Source organism: Culex pipiens, chromosome 3 (genome assembly GCF_016801865.2).
Source record: "Culex pipiens pallens isolate TS chromosome 3, TS_CPP_V2, whole genome shotgun sequence".
In the NCBI taxonomy this organism is placed as follows: domain Eukaryota; kingdom Metazoa; phylum Arthropoda; class Insecta; order Diptera; family Culicidae; genus Culex; species Culex pipiens.
Window position 1 is genome coordinate 150891269 of NC_068939.1, and position 18243 is coordinate 150909511.

The 18243-nt window shown below is 34.3% G+C and overlaps 1 protein-coding gene across 3 annotated transcripts in view; it reads left to right on the forward strand.

Annotated features, from left to right (window-relative positions):
* Window positions 1-5406: 5406 nt before the first annotated feature.
* Window positions 5407-18243, forward strand: part of LOC120422250 (mucin-19-like) — a 134711-nt gene continuing 121874 nt past the window's right edge. Inside the window, exon 1 of one of the 3 annotated variants that reach the window (XM_039585646.2) lies at window positions 5407-5993. In XM_039585646.2, the coding sequence (XP_039441580.1) occupies window positions 5729-5993 (265 nt within the window). In that variant the 5' untranslated portion in view covers window positions 5407-5728. The remainder of the gene's footprint in view (window positions 5994-18243) is intronic. The other 2 variants (XM_039585645.2, XM_039585643.2) reach the window with 2 other exon arrangements.

Sequence of the window (18243 nt, forward strand, 5' to 3'; positions counted from 1 at the left end):
AATGTGGAGCTTCCCATCTTCCGAATCCCTTTCCTTGTCGTTGGTGCGCAGTAGGCATGGCAGCGGCCGGCAATTGATGGCTTTCATGGCCATATACTTTGCCATATACCCTTTCTCTGCCCGTTTATATTATCGCCCTATCAGAACTTTGATCATGAACTACAGCTTTCGTTAAGTGTTTTTGACTTTTTCAAAGTAATGAATGGCTCAAATAAAAGTGTGCAAGTGTTGATGTATCTAAAAATGTTGCTTTATTAGCGGCAAAATCCAAAAGTGAAGAGAATTTTTAGAGTCCTATAAATATATGAAACAAAATAGCTTATTGGACCTTTTCAAAAAAAAAAAAACTCTAGACATTTGCAAATTCTGCAATGTTCTAAACAATCTCAACCAAGTCTTCACCCTGGTCACAACTTCCTACTAGCACACAGACAGACAAAAAAGAAGAGAGTTTACCACAGACGTCGTCGAGTCACCAGTTTTCAACAATAAATTTTGCGATATTGTTATGGCCGTTGCTTCCCAGCAATGCAAGCGAGCTACCCTACCAACGGGACGGGAACAATGCACTCCGGGGCCCACTCGAACCAACACACCATCACATCAGCTTGCTCCCCCAGAAACCAACACCAGTTGAAGAAACGACCCAACAAGTTGCAGCGTCGTTACATGAAGTGGTTGTGTGCTGGTTGGATCTCCGGCTTCACTACACAAAACAATAAACAAAGGCAAATCAGCAGGGCACACACAAGCACAACACTATCCACTCTTGGATATTAGTGTGGCTGTTTTGATACGGTTTGAAAATTAATTTAGAGTTGGAATTTAGCATCGCGTTTTGCTGCGCGTGGCAATGGGATGGCAGAGAGAGAGACAGAGAGAATAAAAAAGACAACAACACAAGGGGAACACGCCACCACTGCCCCATGGCCACACCATCAACGGAGATGAAAGCCGGAGAGATTGACCGGTTGTCGGCTATAAAATGTTTCGAACAGATTTGCTTGTATGAACATAATTTAACCCTTTAAAAGCTAAATAAGTACTGTTTTGATCCAAACTACAGGAGCTGGACAAAATAATTGGGACAGGCAAATTAAAATCTTCCAATGAATCAAAGTGATTACTCATAATCGACGCTTTCATACGCGAGCACAAGTCGGACGCGACGCAAAACTGGTCTGATGAATTCGTACCACTACCACACCAAACGCTACCGAAAACTCTCTCTCTCTCTCTCTTTTTTGCTCTCCCTCTCACTCAAATTGGTTAGTACAGCGAATGGCTCAAAGAGGTTCTTTCACTCTAATTTGATTCAAATTGTCAGTGCTCGGTTATGTATTAATCAATGATTAAATTGTTTGAAATCAATGTTATGAATAAAAAATGTGATTTTTTTCTGGCTACACAACATCAGAGACAGATTTGACAGTAATTTTAACCAAGCCAAAATCAAATTGTCGGCTCACTGTGATAGTGTTGGTTAAACGAGCGTCGCGCTGAAATTTTTCAAGCTGCGATCCTCTCTGAGCACATTCGTTTGTGTCTGTCGTCGACGGGCTGGTTGGTTTTATATGCAAACTTTTCAGAAATTTCCAGGTTGTGCAAAAAGTTTTTGACCGAGTTTTTGTTTTTTTTTTCGAAAAATCGAAATATTGGTCGCAAAAATTTGAAATAAAAAAGTACTTTAGTGAAATTTTGATAAAGTTCACCATTTTCAAGTTAAAGCCATTTTTAGGTAACTTTTTTGAAAATAGTCGCAGTTGTTCATTTTTTAAATCACTGCCGATGTTTGCCCCTTTTTGAAAATAAAAATGGTTTGCAAAAAAACACTATTTTTATTTTTTTTCATTATCTGATATGTTTTAGGGGTCATCAAATGCCAACTTTTCAGAAATTTCCCGAAAGGGCAAAAATTCTTTGACTGAGTTATAATTTTTTTTATCAAAACTGATTTTTTCAAAAAAATTTAAAAAAAATCGGTCGCAAAAAATTTATGACTTTTTGAAAAAAGTCGCAAATTATCATTTTTTTTTAAGTGCACATGTTTGTCACTTTTGAAAACAATATTTTTAAAAAAGCTGACAAAATTCTCTATTTTTTTTCTTTTGAACTTTGTTGATACTACCCTTAGTTGCTGAGATATTGCCATGCAAAGGTTTTAAAACAGGAAAATTTATGTTTTCTAAGTCTCACCCAAACAACCCACAATTTTCTAATGTCGATATGTCAGTCGATTTACAATGTTAAAATATGAAACATTCGTGAAATTTTCCAATCTTTTCGAAAATAATACTTTCAAATAATTTAAATCAAGACTAACATTTTCAATTTTCAATATTTGAAAATGAAACATTTGTAAACAACGATCTTTTCGAAAAAAAATATTTAGAAAATTTTGATATCAAGACTAACATTTAAAATGGACGTAAAGTTGAATGTTTGGAACTTAATCAATAAAAATCTGAAAATTAATTTGATTTGCCAAATACGCCAAATTTTATTTTGAACTGAAGTAAACATTAAGTTTTTTACTAATTTTTTTCCCCAAAAACATATTATTTTCAAAACAATCTTGCTCGGTAGCAAAATTGTTGTCCAAACTAAGGCCGGTGCAAATATTTTTCAAAGCTTTTTTTTCCCTCGGCTCTGGCCGGGGTCGAGGGAGGGACAAAAAAATAAATATTGAAATAACAAGCCATAGTTTCAGGATTTGCATGGAAAAAGTGTTTAAAAATGCATTTTACACTAGTTCAGTTGTTTTGAAATAATTAATTTTCTTAAACATCGAAAATTTTCAAAAATTCAACGGATTTTTAAATCAACCCAAACATCGTAAAAATGATTCTAAACGCAGGGCAATGCATAATACATAAATTGATTTCAGCTGATTGTACTTAAATTTCCATTGTAATTTTGAAGTTTTTTGAAAAAAATATTTTTTTGCCCCCTGATTTTTCGGGCCAATTTTGAAGGTGGTGAGACAAAAACTTTAAATAAAATATAAATAAAATCCATTTCCGGTGTTGGTGCAGAACTGATCACATGTAACATTGTTATTTTTTTTTCTTCAAAATGTGATCTTGTCAAACAATATTGAAGATTTCAAAAAAGAAACTTCAAATATTTAGTTTTTACACAAGAAAAGATAGATATAACAAAGAATGACAACGGAGTGCAGAATAAAAATTGAGCGAAAATAGAAAAAAAATCCAGTTTTTTTTTATTTTTTGGTTTCTAGTTTCTTGGGGCTCATTTGAAAATATTTTTGATAGATTAGATAGATTTATTTAAAGGTGGTCATCGTCTACAATACATTTTCAAACCCTTTCAAAATAGTATGCCATTGAAGGATATAAGGCCGTTGCAAATATTTTTCAAAATGTTTGTAGTTTTTGTTTATTTCGATTAGAGAACCTTCAAAGAGAAATGACATGGCACTCAAACACAACATAACTCGCTCTCCCGTCTCTTTCCCGCTCATGAACGAAGGAACTCAATTTTGCCAAGTAATTCAAGCTCTGAGTGACGACACTTCCCAGTCAAATCAACCCGAATTCCGAAACGGAATCTAATTAGAATCGTATACAAATTCCGTTTCAAACGCAACAACCGGTTCGAACACGGAACCGGTTGTTGCGTTTGAAACGGAATTTGTATACGATTCTAATTAGATTCCGTTTCAGAATTCGGATTGATTTGACTGGGTTCTCGCTCTGAGGTTCCCCAGTGTGCACCAAGCACACGAACAACCAAGGGCATTAGAGAGATCGAAATCAGCGCTTCGACGGGGAACCCGGGAACGGCCAGTGAACGCACACGAAGTTGAAACGAACGAAACTGAGCTCGGCACTCAAGCAGCCCTTTTGTACCAAAGCACATGCTCTTTCAATCCTTCTCTCTCAACCTTGGTTTCTCTTTCTTGCTCGTACTGTGATGCTTGATGGCAGCAATTATTTGTATGCAAGGCAGTTATGGGAAAGGCGATTGAAATTTTGGTAGAATGTCAAATGTACGTCTGGAGTTTTTTTTTTTAAAGGTCCAATAAACCAAATTTCATGTTTTTGCTTTTTGGGTATTTTTGAAACCGCCTTGAGTCAGGGGTCTTGAAAAACGCCCAAAAAGCAAAAACTGAAAATTTGGTTTATTGGACCATTTCAAAAAAAAAACTCCAGACGTGAGTTTGTTTCTGGTGAGAGTCAAATAACTGCGTGAGTGACTTTGCGTTGCGCTCATTTTGTTAAGTTATGCGTGAAGGGATGAAAGCAGAATCAGTCAACGTTCGCAAAATGTATGGAATGGTCACAAGCCCTGATCGAAATTAGGGAACCTCAGAGCGAGAAATGTCGTCACACAGTCCAGTGCATGAATTACTTGGCAAAATTGAGTTCCTTTGTTTAGAAGCTCATGAGCGAGAAAGATACGGGAGAACGAGTTATGTTGTGTTTGAGTGCCATGCCATTTCTTTTTGAAGGTCATCTAGTGCACACGAGAAATTTAAATTGAGCTCAAAACTGTACAAGTTTGTATATTTAAGCAAAGCAATGTAACAAAAACGGACGAATTTTCAGAAAATAAACAAAACCTTATTTATTAGGGCTCGCTGAAGCGGCCAGGCCAATCTCGTTATGTTAAACGCAAGGTTGATTCTTTGAAACGGAAAGTGATCACGAGTTTCAAAACCGCAGCAACTTTCTGAACCTACAGAGGAATCAATTTTTACATCTTCATAGTTCCTCAACAAGGCAGATCCAATCTACAGGGAACCCTCCACCAAGTGATAGTTGAATCTCCCGAAACTCGTTTCGCTAAGCCATCGGCGATCGTGTGGCGTTTCTCTCTCTCTTCTTTGGTGCCACCTTGAGCCCCACTCTTGGAGAACTTGAACCACGGCCGACAACGAGTCCGTTACACTTCAGATTATGTCAACATTCTAGGCGCTTTTTTGTTTAATTTTTTGCTTCCTCTCTCAGTCTCTCTCCGCGCGGTTGCTGTTGTTTTCCACGCTTTTAAATTCGCGTTTGCTGCGTGGCAGCAAGTTCTGTTCCGATATCGCTGGCGGCCTCGACGTTGGCCAAAAAAAAAGTTATCTTATCAGGGGCGCTCACGGGTCGGTTTCGTGTATGCCGTTGGCTGTCGCCACATTCGTATTCCGTAGACATGTGATAGGCAAAAATTGATTTCTCATTAGACAGGGTAGACAACAACAGGTTGAGCGGCTTGGCCGGAGTCGGTGACCAACCCTACACGAAAGCGGACACCAGCAGCCAGCCGGCCGAATCCAGTTCAGTTGACGACGACGACGACGACGAAGTGGCCACACGAACGGACAATCGATCGATAACTCTTTGGAGACTCTTGGAAACGGAACTAACCGGCAGCAGGAACTTTGGCAAACCTTTTTTCAGCTGCTGGCGGCGCACGATTGGTGAAGAAGAGAGAAGCCCGAGTTGGAACATGGCGGCACCCTAGAGTTGGCCACGGTGGGCCCCCCCCCCCCCCGGCTGGAGGGAGTGTTGTGTGATAGGCATGTGGTTGAAAGTAATGTGCTTGCGAGAAGCGGAGAAGAGGCCCAAGATAAACTAATTAACACAGAAAACAATAACAAGTGAAAACGGCAGCAGCTTCGCAAGAAATTCGCACACGCAAGCGCAGTAACAAGTGAGTGCTTTTAACCAGGTGTGACTAACACGCGTGTGTGTATGTGTTAAGGGTTGTGTGTGTGTGCATGATGGCAGATACTAACGCCACCTCGAATGGTACCACTTCCGGCCAAGAAGCCGTTCCCCAGTGGAAGAAGGAGCTGCTCCAGCGGCGCAAGAACCTGGCGAAAACGATCGGCGCGGCTTCGGTGCCGGTTCACGACAGTGCGTCCACGGTGGCGGCCGCCCTCACGACACCGACCACGCCGAGGGCGGGTGGCCCCGCCGGGAACCCCTTTGGCGGGGCTCCAAACGTCAGCACCGGCAGCAGCAGCGGCAGTGGTCAAAAAGGTACGCGCCCCAAGCTCATTATCGCTGATGAACTCGATTTTTTTTGTGTTCCTTCTGGTTTTTTTTTTCTCTGTTGTTTTATCTTGATTTTTCCGTTAATTTGTTTTCACCCGACGACGATAACACATTCCGACGCGGAGGCTTTTGGGGTCGGTTTTGGCCGGTTGTGTGTTTATCTATCGCGCAGCTCGGGAAAATGGGAGCGAACTGACCAAAAAATGCCACCGCAATGTGGGTTTGTTTTATCGATTTTGTGTTGTAAAAGTGTTTGTAAATATATTTTAGAATTTAACTTTAGATAAAACTGATAACGATGTGCCAATCTCATTACGGACTTTTTAAAGGGGGATTAGCGTATGATTATCTTGTTTGACGGTTTGTTTTTCTGAATGATAAAGATTGTTCAAGTTCTGCTTTTAATGGTTTTAAATCATCAAACTTATGTTATTTGCTATGAACTCTTGTATACTCTAACATCTGAAGTTAAAATTTCGATGCAAAGACTTGCATGATACAGTGTAAATCCAGAAAAATAAAATACCATGCGTTACGTAACGTCACATTAAAGTACTTATCTTTTTTTATGTTAGGGATCTACGACGCAACCATGTTTTTATCAAAGACGCTAGTTACGAAATTGTGTTCTCACACAAGCACGCACATTGAAAGACACAGTTTGGGCTCCAACTTGAGAGGAGTCGTTTATCAATCCTTCGAGGGTTTGTGACCGCCCATAAGAATGGTACAGAAAAAGTTCAAGTTATGGCAACTTAAGTTATATTTATGTGCTTTTTGATCCGGATCTCACCTATCTGTTCAAAAACAATGTCCGGAAGCAATTATCCGACTTATCATTGGATAGGTACCGTAAACCGGGGTGACATTGATAGGATTTCAATTTATTTTCAAATATTTTTCAAACCGCAAGACTTTTCTCAAGATTTATATTTTTGAAACATGTACTGGGATAGGTCACACCATTTCCATGTTCGTTATTCAAATAAGTTGTGCTTTAAAAAATGGTTCCGCTGAAAATTGTTATTTTAAAAACCGGGATGACTTTGAAAGTCACTGTGTTTCTTACAAATTTTAGTCTGAAATTGTGTAAATTCAATTCATTACGTCAAATTGACAATTTGTAAGGTTACCGAGATTGGGTCATACAAAAATGCTCAAATTTGTATGACCCAATCTCACCCCCCATACCCAATGCCACCCCTGTTGACGGTACTTTGAATGAACTACTTTAAACGATTTTAAATTAAATATTGTTTAACTATGCTCAATTTGTTTCATAAAATGTATATAAATTTCAGGTTAAATAACAGTTCAAAATTTGTTTTAAAATTTGTTCTATTAAAAAAAATTCCGACACGGGAAATTTTTTTCCGGAAATTCCCGGGATTTCCCAAAAAAAAATATATCATAAAATGCTTAAGACCAAAAATTGTAACAAAACACCGCGACAAAAGAAATAGCAACATATAAACACGACTCAACACTAGGAAAGATTTCAAGCGTAATATTGAATGATTGGCCCTTTTGAAATGTTAGTCTTGATTTGATTATGAAAATTTCACTAAAGTACTTTTTGATTGCAAATTTGATTTTACATCGAAAAATGAAGTTGAAAAATGTTTGCGACCAGTATTTCGATTTTTTGAAAAAAAATAGTGTTGATTCGAAAATTCATAACTCGGTCAAAGATTTTTTGCACAACCTGGAAATTTCTGAAAAGTTAGCATTTTATGTACCCTAAAACGTATCAAAAAATAAAAAAAAAATAGTGTTTTTTTGCAAATCAAGTTTTAGTGACAAAAAGTTGAATAAAAAATCACAATTTTTTACCGTGTATCATTTTTTTTTCAGTGTAGTCCATATCCATACCTACAACTTTGCCGAAGACACCAAATCGATCAAAAAATTCCTTCAAAAGATACAGATTTTTGAATTTTCACATATCATTTTTGTATGGACAGCTGCCAAATTTGTATGGAAAATTATATGGACAAACTAATGATGCAAAATGGCTTCTTTGGGCATACCGAAGGCACCAAAAAAGTTTCAGCCGGATTAAAAATACAAAAAAAATATCGAATGACCGAAATCTCAGAGAATTGCTCAACTAGCTTTAGAATTTAAACTAAAAATAAAACAGTTTTTGCTTTCATGAAAGTTGATAGGCACACTTTAAATGGTTAGGCGCTTCTACTTACACCAAACCCTACGTAATGTACCAATGGATGAGAATAAACTTTTACTTTTTGAGATTTTGAAAGAAAATGGTTGTTATATGATTTGAAAATAAGGTGCCCCTTCCCGCCCAAGATCAAATTTTGTTAATCATGACTAAATTGGATGAAAATTGAACTAGTATCATAAAATGTCTCAAAGAAGGTTGTTTGCACAAAAAAATTGGTTAATTTGTTTAAATGTGTTCAAGAAATGCGTTGGGCGTTCCAGTGTTAACCAAGGATATTTATTAAGCTCAATCGTAAAAAAAAACAATAAAAAACTACTTCGTATTATATAAATGGTGCCCAAAAATGCAATCATGTTTCAGAAACTCGCTTCAAATATATGAAAACATTAAGTTGTGATTTCATAAAAATGGTATTTCAATTGAATAAGTAGATTTTTTATATTTTCTGCATGGTCTGCAAAATTATTCTTGATCATTTTCTCTCATAGTATTCACGGATACATTATTTCAAAGCAATTTTATGGTTTTGGAGCATGGATATTTTACTACACTGTGATTAGAAAAATAATACTTTTTAACAAAATATACCTACTAATGATTATTTTTTGATATTTTATATGAATTTTCAAAAACAACTTTTAAATTTAGAAAATTTCTTGAAGTTTTATTTTTTTTGTACAAGCAGTCAAGGCATTTATTGATCACAACTCTTATATTGCAAAATTATAATCAGAACCAGGATCAGATCAATTTTAGATAAATTTGTTGAAAATTTCTCGTTTTCCGGGAATTTTGAAACCCCGGGAAATTCAGCTCATTTTTGTGGGTAGATTTGGATTCAGTGAGCAATATTACATGAAAAACATGTAGTTGGACAGTTGTGTTCCTTTTCCTTTGTAAATTCATTTCAATTTAAAAGAAGCAAACATCTGAGTTAGTCAATTATTTAAGTGCTCGATCTCCCCTTCCGAATGCAATCGAGTGCTGAGCAATTCTCTACGAAATGGATCTTTTTTTTTTAATTTTATTTCAAAGGGACGTAATATTGAAAGTTTTACAATTTTGCTGAAGACACCTAATCGATCCAATAAATCCTTCAAACGATACAGATTTTTGAATTTTCATTTATCATTTTTGTATGGACAGCTGCCGAATTTGTATGGAAAATTATATGGACAATCTAATGATGCAAAATGGCTTCTTTGGGCATACCGAAGGCACTAAAAAAGTTTCAGCCGTTTATTTAAATTTAAACAGGTTAAAAAAAATTCTCTTTCTATTCGCAATAACTTGTATACTACAAACAAATTTTGGAAATCTATATTTCAACTATATTCACAAATTGTTGATTTTCCACAATTTATGATCCAATTTTCCAAACATTTTAAGGCAAAAAATGCTTCCAAGTTCATCACATATAACGCCATAAATTTCTTCCCTAAGTTCGCGGAAGTTTCAATCACACCAGCGATAACATCCATCAAAATCGATCGCAGTTCGCGAACTTTTAACCCCCCCACCACATAAGCGCAAAAATAAACCGATAAGATATCGCAACAAACGCCTTCCCCGGTATCAACAAGTGCTCCAAATTGTATACATCGGGTATTGAGTTAGTGCCGCTCATTGTTTACCAAAAAATACAATTGCTAACTTTGAAGCGCTCGCTTGTGTAGCTTTTACAGCCAAATTTTTTTTTTCGTAAATTTTCAATTCGTTTGACGATTCGTCCAACATTGAATGCAAACGTAGCAGCTTTTTTTCTGACTGTTTCACACACAACCGACAAACCAACAAAAAATAGCACAACAAAGTTTGTGATCTGGTCCAGCCCAGTCAGTCCGGCACATTGTTCTACTTTCGTTTGATGACTTTGTTTGCCCATTCGTTCGCTGCTTGCGCACTTGCTATTTTTGTTTTTATTTTTGCGGTTCCTCCGCGTTTGCGTTACTGTTACTGGTTTGTTGAGTTTCATCTTTGCACAAGTGGTAAAGTTGAGGTTCTTCGCCGAAAAAAAGAAACAGCAGTTACTGTTGGAAATATATGAAACGGTAAACTTGTATTGTTTGAATAAAAATCATTTTGTGCTATCGAATTAAAATGGGTTTAATGCATCTAAAGAAGTTGACCTTGACTATTTTTTTTAAATTAAAAATCAATATAATTCAGAATAAAAAGTTCTGACTTATAATTCCTAGCTTTCTTCTTGAATATGATCTTGAAATGTTGATTGGCAAATGTCCCTTCCCGGATTAGTATTCATAAGGACGTAAGCCATTGCACAGTGGTCCAGGTCGTGAAATTAAGTGGAAAATTGATTGATTTTTTTTTTTTTAGAGCTTTGGTGTCTTCAGAAGAGTTATTGCAAAAAGAAAGGGACAACTTTTGGTTAGGGTGAAAATTAGGGAGGTTCACGATTAGGGTGATTTTGAAAATCTAACTTTCCAGGAATTTTTTTTTTGAATTTTTTCGTCTTCTAAAAACTTTTTGGGCTTGCCAATTCAAGCAACTTTGTTGAAGACATCAAAATTTTATCTCGTAATCTACGACTTTTGTGACCAAATTTATGGAAAGCATCTGGGAAAACCTTCAAAAATCAGTTTTTTGAACGTGACAATTCAGGATTAAGTTTTAGACAAAAGTGATGTTCGGGCACTTTTAGAGCTCTAAACAAACATTTTTATTTTTTGACAAGTCTATTTGGATTTAAGGATCACAAGTTATAGCAATTTCAAATTAAAAAAGATGCATTTTGTAAACTTAAATATCTCGAAAAGGCGCTGGCCAAATTTCATTCGAAAGAGGAAATCCAGCACTATAAACGTTGAACAATTTCAAAGGTGTTTTTCTTTAAACTCGAGATATCTATATTTGAAAAAGTCTATTTTTCAAGGGAAAACCATATGGGAACACCCTAACGAAATTCGAAAATGGTCAAAATACATGTTTTTCCATGTAATTTTGCCCGCTGAATCTGAGCCAAAATGTAAAAAAAAAAACGATTTTTGGTAATATTTTAGGTATATGATACCTTTACATAGAACCCCAAAATATGATCAAAACTCGATTGTTTTTACACTTTGGCTCAATTCTGAGGGCAGATTCAGATTCAGCGGGAAAAATACATGGAAAAACATGTATTTAGACAATTTTCGTATTTCGTTAGGGTAGACGCATATGTTTTTCCCTTGAAAATTAGACCATTTCAAATGAAGATATCTCGAGTTTCAAGAAAAACACCTCTGAGATTTTTTCAGCGTTTGTAGTGCTGGATCTCCTCTTTCGAATGCAACCTGGGGCTTGAAATTTGGCCTGCGCCTTATCGAGATATTTAAGTTTAAAAAATGCATCTTTTTACCTTAAAATAGCTGTAACTTTTAATCCTTAAGTCCAAATAGACTTGTCAAACAATAAAAATGTTTGTTTTTTAGAGCTCTAAAAGTGCATCGAACATCATTTTGATCTAAAACTTAACTCTGAGTTGCCAAGTTCAAGAAACTGATTTTTGAAGGTTTGCTTTCTATAAATTTGGTCGTAGAAGGTGTAGATAACGACATAAAATTTTGATGTCTTCGACAGAGTTGCTTGGATTGGCAAGCCTAACAACTTTTTAGAAGACGGAAAATTCCCAAAAATGCTGCCCAAAAAGATGCTTGATATTGTTGATCTACACGTCCTTCAAGTGTCTTAAACTAAAAATGCATGAAATTATGTATCATTTTGGAGAAATACGAAAATAAGTGTAGGAGGTCACGGTGGTTTTTACGGCTTTTTGAAAACTCACCCGAGAAATTACTTCAGTAAAAAATACAAAAAAAAAACTAAAGAACTAAAGAACTAAAGAACTAAAGAACTAAAGAACTAAAGAACTAAAGAACTAAAGAACTAAAGAACTAAAAAACTAAACAATTAAACAACTAAAGAACAAAATTACTAAAGAACTAAGGATGCAAGCTGGCTTTTGACATAGGGAATACATGGATGAAGTTTCATTAAAACTTAAACTACGAAGTAAAACGATTTTCGAAAACTTAGAACATTACTCAGTTACCTTTTGCAGCAAGAACCAAGCATGTAAATATGTTTTTCGAAAACATCTTATGAATTACCTGCAGCTTGTGAGAGAAAAACAAAAAGAAAAATATAAAAAAGGTGTTCGATAATTTTAATTTTGAGAGATATTTACCAATCTGTTGAGGTTGTTAGTTTAACTTGATGAAGAATATGTTTGTCAAAACAAATGAACTCTACAAATTTTAAAAGTCGCAGATGAGTACAAAATGAACTGAAATAAAAAAAAATATTAAAAAAGTTTTTTTTTAAATTGTACTCTCTGTTGAGTTATTATTTTTTCAATTTAACCCTCTACAGCAGGGGTGCTCAAAGTTTTTGGAGGCCGGGCCAAATTTGAGGCTCAAATGAGCTTGCGAGCCAAACATACAAAATAAGATTTTATAAACAAAAATTGAAGTTTTTTAGACTACAAAATACGTTGATAAGCTGACATTTGTTTTTTTTATTTCTGTTATTTTTTCAGTATTTCCCTTAATTAAAAAAAAACGAAAAAACAAAGTGGCCGTTTTATAACGGTGTTGATTTTGTTGAAAAAAAAAAAAACAAAAAGTTTTTAGCTGAATATACATGTGTTTTCAATATTTTTTTTATATTTTGAAACTGGTGACATGTAATCTGCATAATTTTTCTAACGGCGTAATTTGTTTCATTAAATTAAGTGTGACTAATAAAATATCGTTGATAGCCAGAATTTCAACTAAAAAAATCTTTAAAAAATGTTTTGAGCAGCCGTAAAGTTGAATTGCAATCATTATTTTTAAAATGTAAAATTCAACAAAAAATCATATTTATCGAAAATTCACTAAAATACAAATTATTTTTTAATAAGCGAGAACATGCTCAAAATGATTCTAAACGCCGAGAAGCGCATTTTTAATTGATTTGAGCTGATTGCACTTAAATTTCCGTTGATATTTTGAAGTTTAAAAAAAATGTCCATGATTTTTCGAGCCAATTTTTAATAAAAGGAGGGATGTTGAAAAAAGCTTTGTAAAATACTTGCAAAAGCCTTATTCCTCCGATTTCAACATTTTGTCTGCCTTAATTCTGAAAACCAGAATTTCCAAAAATGTTTGATGAAAGTTTTGAAGATATTTACAAGCTTCAATCACATTAAAATTTGTGAAACTGTATCCTAAAATGGGGATAAAAACATTATTAAATCATTTGTTTTTTGTCAGCAAAAAATAAAAATGATTCGCCTAATAAAATCACTTTATAAACGATTAACGGACCATTTTACATGATTATTCAAAACGGGTCCGCGGGCCACAAAAAATCACCTCGCGGGCCACGTTTGGCCCGCGGGCCATACTTTGGTCACCCCTGCTCTACAGCCTAAATTTTTTTTTGGATTTTTTTTTATTTTTCCGTGTTTAGGAGGTCATTTTGAGAAACTTTTGTTCTACGAAAAACTTTACTTCACTTGTATTATGTTTTTCTTGTTTCATTTTTAGTATTTTAATTTGCATTTATCTTGTTCTATTTATGTTTTTTTTTTGGTTTATTCTACCACCTCCTATCATTACATTTTGCCTCTATCTAATTTTTTCATGTTTTTGTTGTCACTTTTTTTTCTTGTTTTTTACATTTTCTGCTATTAAATGGCACCATTATCATTAACATTGTAAAAAAATGCGTAGAGGCATAGTCTGGGACACTACAAAAATTAATGCGTACTTCTTTTTACTTTAAATATAGGAAATGTTAGTAAAAAACACTGCCCAAGTTGTCCCCCAAAAAAATACATTTTTTAAAACTTTGGAAAAATCACATAAAACAAGTTAAACATCCAACCCATAAATTTTCTAAAATTTTAAGAGTTCTTCTTTCCAATGCAATGCCTTTTTAAGATCAAAAATTGGTTGAAAAAATGGATTTTTGGCGATTTTTTAAATCGAAGCCCGTCTAAAGGCGGGGTTGGGTTGTAGAGGTTAATAGCAAAGAAATTGATCAAATGCCAGATTTAAGACAACTTTGAGATTAAAAGTAATGTTGATTGCTTTGCTGGCCAAACGTAATAACCACGCACCGATACTGTCGACTGTCATCACGACACACGGCTGATTTTTTTTATTATTTTTTTAATGCGCTTTTCGTGAAGCTGTAACATAAGATTCCATTTTGATATGATACCATTAGTTAGGTGCTTTTTGTTGATGACACCATCATCAAAGGTATTTCTATCACGTTGCATCAACGGGGTTTATGCTTTTCGGTGCTACCCATTGTTAGCACTTTGACCAAGCAGCTTTGAAGTTACCCAATTGGCCCATTTGAAACGCAACCGCAACGCAATTTCGCCCGAGCGACTTAAGTACTTTTTATCGATGGCACGATGACGATATAGGAACAAAAAAAACGCCTCAATTTGGCAAATTTTCCCCCTTGGTAAGCGCGAAATGAAACCACTCTCCAAGTACCTCGCGCGTCGCAAAGTACCACAAACACATCGGTTGGTGTGTCTCACCTTAACAATCAGCAAAATACATACTTTACTCCCGCTGCCAACCATAACAACAGGTGTTTGGCGATGATTTATTTCGATTTTGTTGCTGCGTTACCTTCAACAAAAAAAAAGAAAAACATTACCAGAAAAGGCCCAAGTGGCGCTTCTGGCCCCAAAGCCCCGACCGGAGGTTGCCCACATGTGGGGAGGTTCATTTACATTTTATCCGCACACACACATGCAGCGCGATCATTATTGTACATTCGAACGGAACCAACGCCACTCTTTCTCTGCTAGCCGGTCCAAGTACTTACCTGCATACGTGTGAGTGCTGTATGTGTGTTTGTACGTGTGCACATATTATTTAATGCTGAAAAAACAACGGCATGAAAGTGGTGAGGCAAAAAAAAACTTTTTAATCGATTTGAATATGAAAACGCAAACTTTGCGCAAATATAAGCCAAATAGTCAGAGTGGGATGAGGAAGACATAGGAGCCGGCGAACCGAGTATGTGGTGGAGCCACGGAAAAATATACGAAAAAAATCAAAATGCCTAAACAAAATATGGGAAAATTTAAGTTTGCTTAAAATTATCATTTCGCATTACTTAACTAAGCAACATAATTTGAGATAATCTTTTAGCATAAGTTTATGTAAGAGAAAACGAAAAAAATGATTCATGAAAAATGAAGTTTCATCACATCTTTGAAATTCAAATAATTTTTTAAACAATCAGGAGAAATATTCTAAAGTAGGCTGTTGCGAATATTTTCAAAGATTACAAATCAAAATTGATTTCAAAAAGCTTGAATAAAAAGTGCAATGAACTTATACAAATTGATCATGTATTAAACAGTATTGATAATCCTGATGCAGAAGTCCACAGAGAAATTCTTTTCGCAATCGGTCGATTTCATGAAATTTTAATTTCTAAATTTGACTGTAGAGCAACTATCTCAGATTCCGGTCATTCGATTTTTTTTTTGTATTTTTTAATCCGGCTGAAATTTTTATGGTGCTTTCGGTATGCCCAGCCATTTCGCATCTTTAGTTTGTCCATATAATTTTCCATACAAATTTGGCGGCTGTCCATACAAAAATGATGTATGAATTTTAAAAAATCTGTACCTTTTGAAGGAATTCTTTGATCGATTTGGTATCTTCAGCAAAATTGTAGGTATGGATAAGGACTACACTGAAAAAAAAATGAATTCACTTTTTGTCACTAAAACTTTTTTTTTATGTTTTAGGGAACATCAAATGCCAACTTTTCAGAAATTTCCAGGCTGTGAAAAAAAAACTGTTTTTTTTTCAAAAAATCGAAATAAATTTTTACGATCAATATTTCGATTTTTTGAAAAAAGTCAGTATTGATTCAAAAAATCAAAACTCGGTCAAAGAATTTTTGCACAACCTGGAAATTTCTGAAAAGTTGGCATTTGATGTCCTTTAAAACATATCAAAAATAAACAAAAAGTGTTTTTTTGCAAATCAAATTTAGTGACGAAAAGTTAAGTTAAAAAAACATTTTTTTCAGCGTAGTTCTTATTCATACCTACAACTTTGCCGAAGACACCAAATTGATCAAAAAATTCCTTCAAAAGATACAGATTTTTGAATTTTCATGTATCATTTTTGTATGGACCGATGCCAAATTTGTATGCAAAATTATATGGACAAACTAATGGTGCAAAATGGCTTCTTTGGGCATACCAGAGGCACCGAAAATGTTTCAGCCGGATTGAAAAAAAAAAAAACAAAAATTAAAATTCAAAAAAGACCGATTCCTAGAGAATTGCTCTGTAATTTTTGGGCTACGTTCTATGACCAAAGAAAGAATTTTGCATCAATCACACAAATCTCAATACAATTTTGGCAATTGTCCATACAAAATTCTAGGCATCAAAGGATTTTAGATCCAACTTTCAATGTTAATTCTAAAATTTCTACATTGATTTAAATATTTTGAATATATTTCTATAAAAAAGATTGAAAAATTTCTCAATGAATTGATTATTTAGCATTGAAAATCGGACCCATAGTTTCCCAGTTATTGACAGTTGAAAATGAAGGCTTAGAAAACATGTCAAATTCAATTATTCTCAATAATATAATTCTGTATCTCAGTACAAATATTAGCTACTGACTTAGCCAAAATGCTTCGATCAAAAAAAAATATATATATGCAAATCAAATCTATTTTTATTTTTCTTGGAGAAACGCTCAAAAAAATATAATATTAATCTTAAATTTTGGAAAACGAATGAGGGTCATCGAAATCACGTACACCAGTTGTAACCAACACTGCAGATCAAATTTGCTTGTTCAAAAATGACTTCCTTAATCCATAATTCCTTAATTATGTCTTGCCTTAACTATACGGATAGAAATCATGCAATCATATCCGGTAACTCTATGTTTTTTTGAAATTCCTAAACATAGAAATGTTTCCAAAATCCAAAACATTTTTTTCTGATTTCGAGCAGCAACTTTGTCGATTTTGAAAACATTTACATCAAAATCGAGAAAAATGTTTCTATGTTTAGGAATTCAAAAACTTAGAGATTTCTATCCATGTATGAAATTAAGATAAAAAAATTATGAAAAAGGGTAGAAAATCTTATTTTTCTGTTTTTAAATCTGCAAATGCTGTATCAAAGAAGTAAAAATAAAATGATTTTTTCAGCTCTACAATTATTTTTTTCCAAAAATGGGCAATCATAGGCACTATTATTTAAAATTGAAAAATGCGGCTTTTTTCAAAAAAGGCTACCTAAACATTTCTAATACTTGAAAATGATGCACTTTATGAAAATTTCGCTTCAGTACTTTTTGATTGCAAATTTAATTTGTTTATTTTTATACAATTCAGACTCGATTATCCGAATGTTTGTATGGAACTTCGGATAATCAAATAACGAGCAAAAAAAAATCATGTTTTTTTATTACTTTAAACATCAAATTCGAGTTCTGCGACCCCATTTTAATCAAATTTGAATTACTGATTGCCTGTAAAATTACTAAAATTCATTTCAATATTTCATTATCGTCATTTTGGCCGCCATCTTGGATTTAAAAAAAAATAATTTACAGTAGTTTAAGGGTCATACTTAAGCTCAACAATCAAAAATAAGACAACGAAAAAAAAATTAAAATAGTATTTTTTAGTATCCAGTTGTTTTGTCCTTATAAGATTAAAATATAAATACTATTTCAAAAAACATGATTTACTCAGAGATTTTTTGCTCTTTCTGGAATTTCCTGAAAAGATGGCACTTTTTGTTTACTTAAAACTTAAAAAGACTAAAAGTTGTGTTTAATTGAAAACAATTATCTGACAAAAAGTGATTTTGAAAATATGCATTTTTTCCGTGTATCAATTGAGCAATTCTCTACGAAATCGTTCTTTTTTCTTAAATTTTAATTTTTGTATTTTTTAATCCGACTGAAACTTTTTTGGTGCCTTCGGTATGCCAAATTTGGCAGCTGGCCATACAAAAATGATGTATGAAAATTCAAAAAT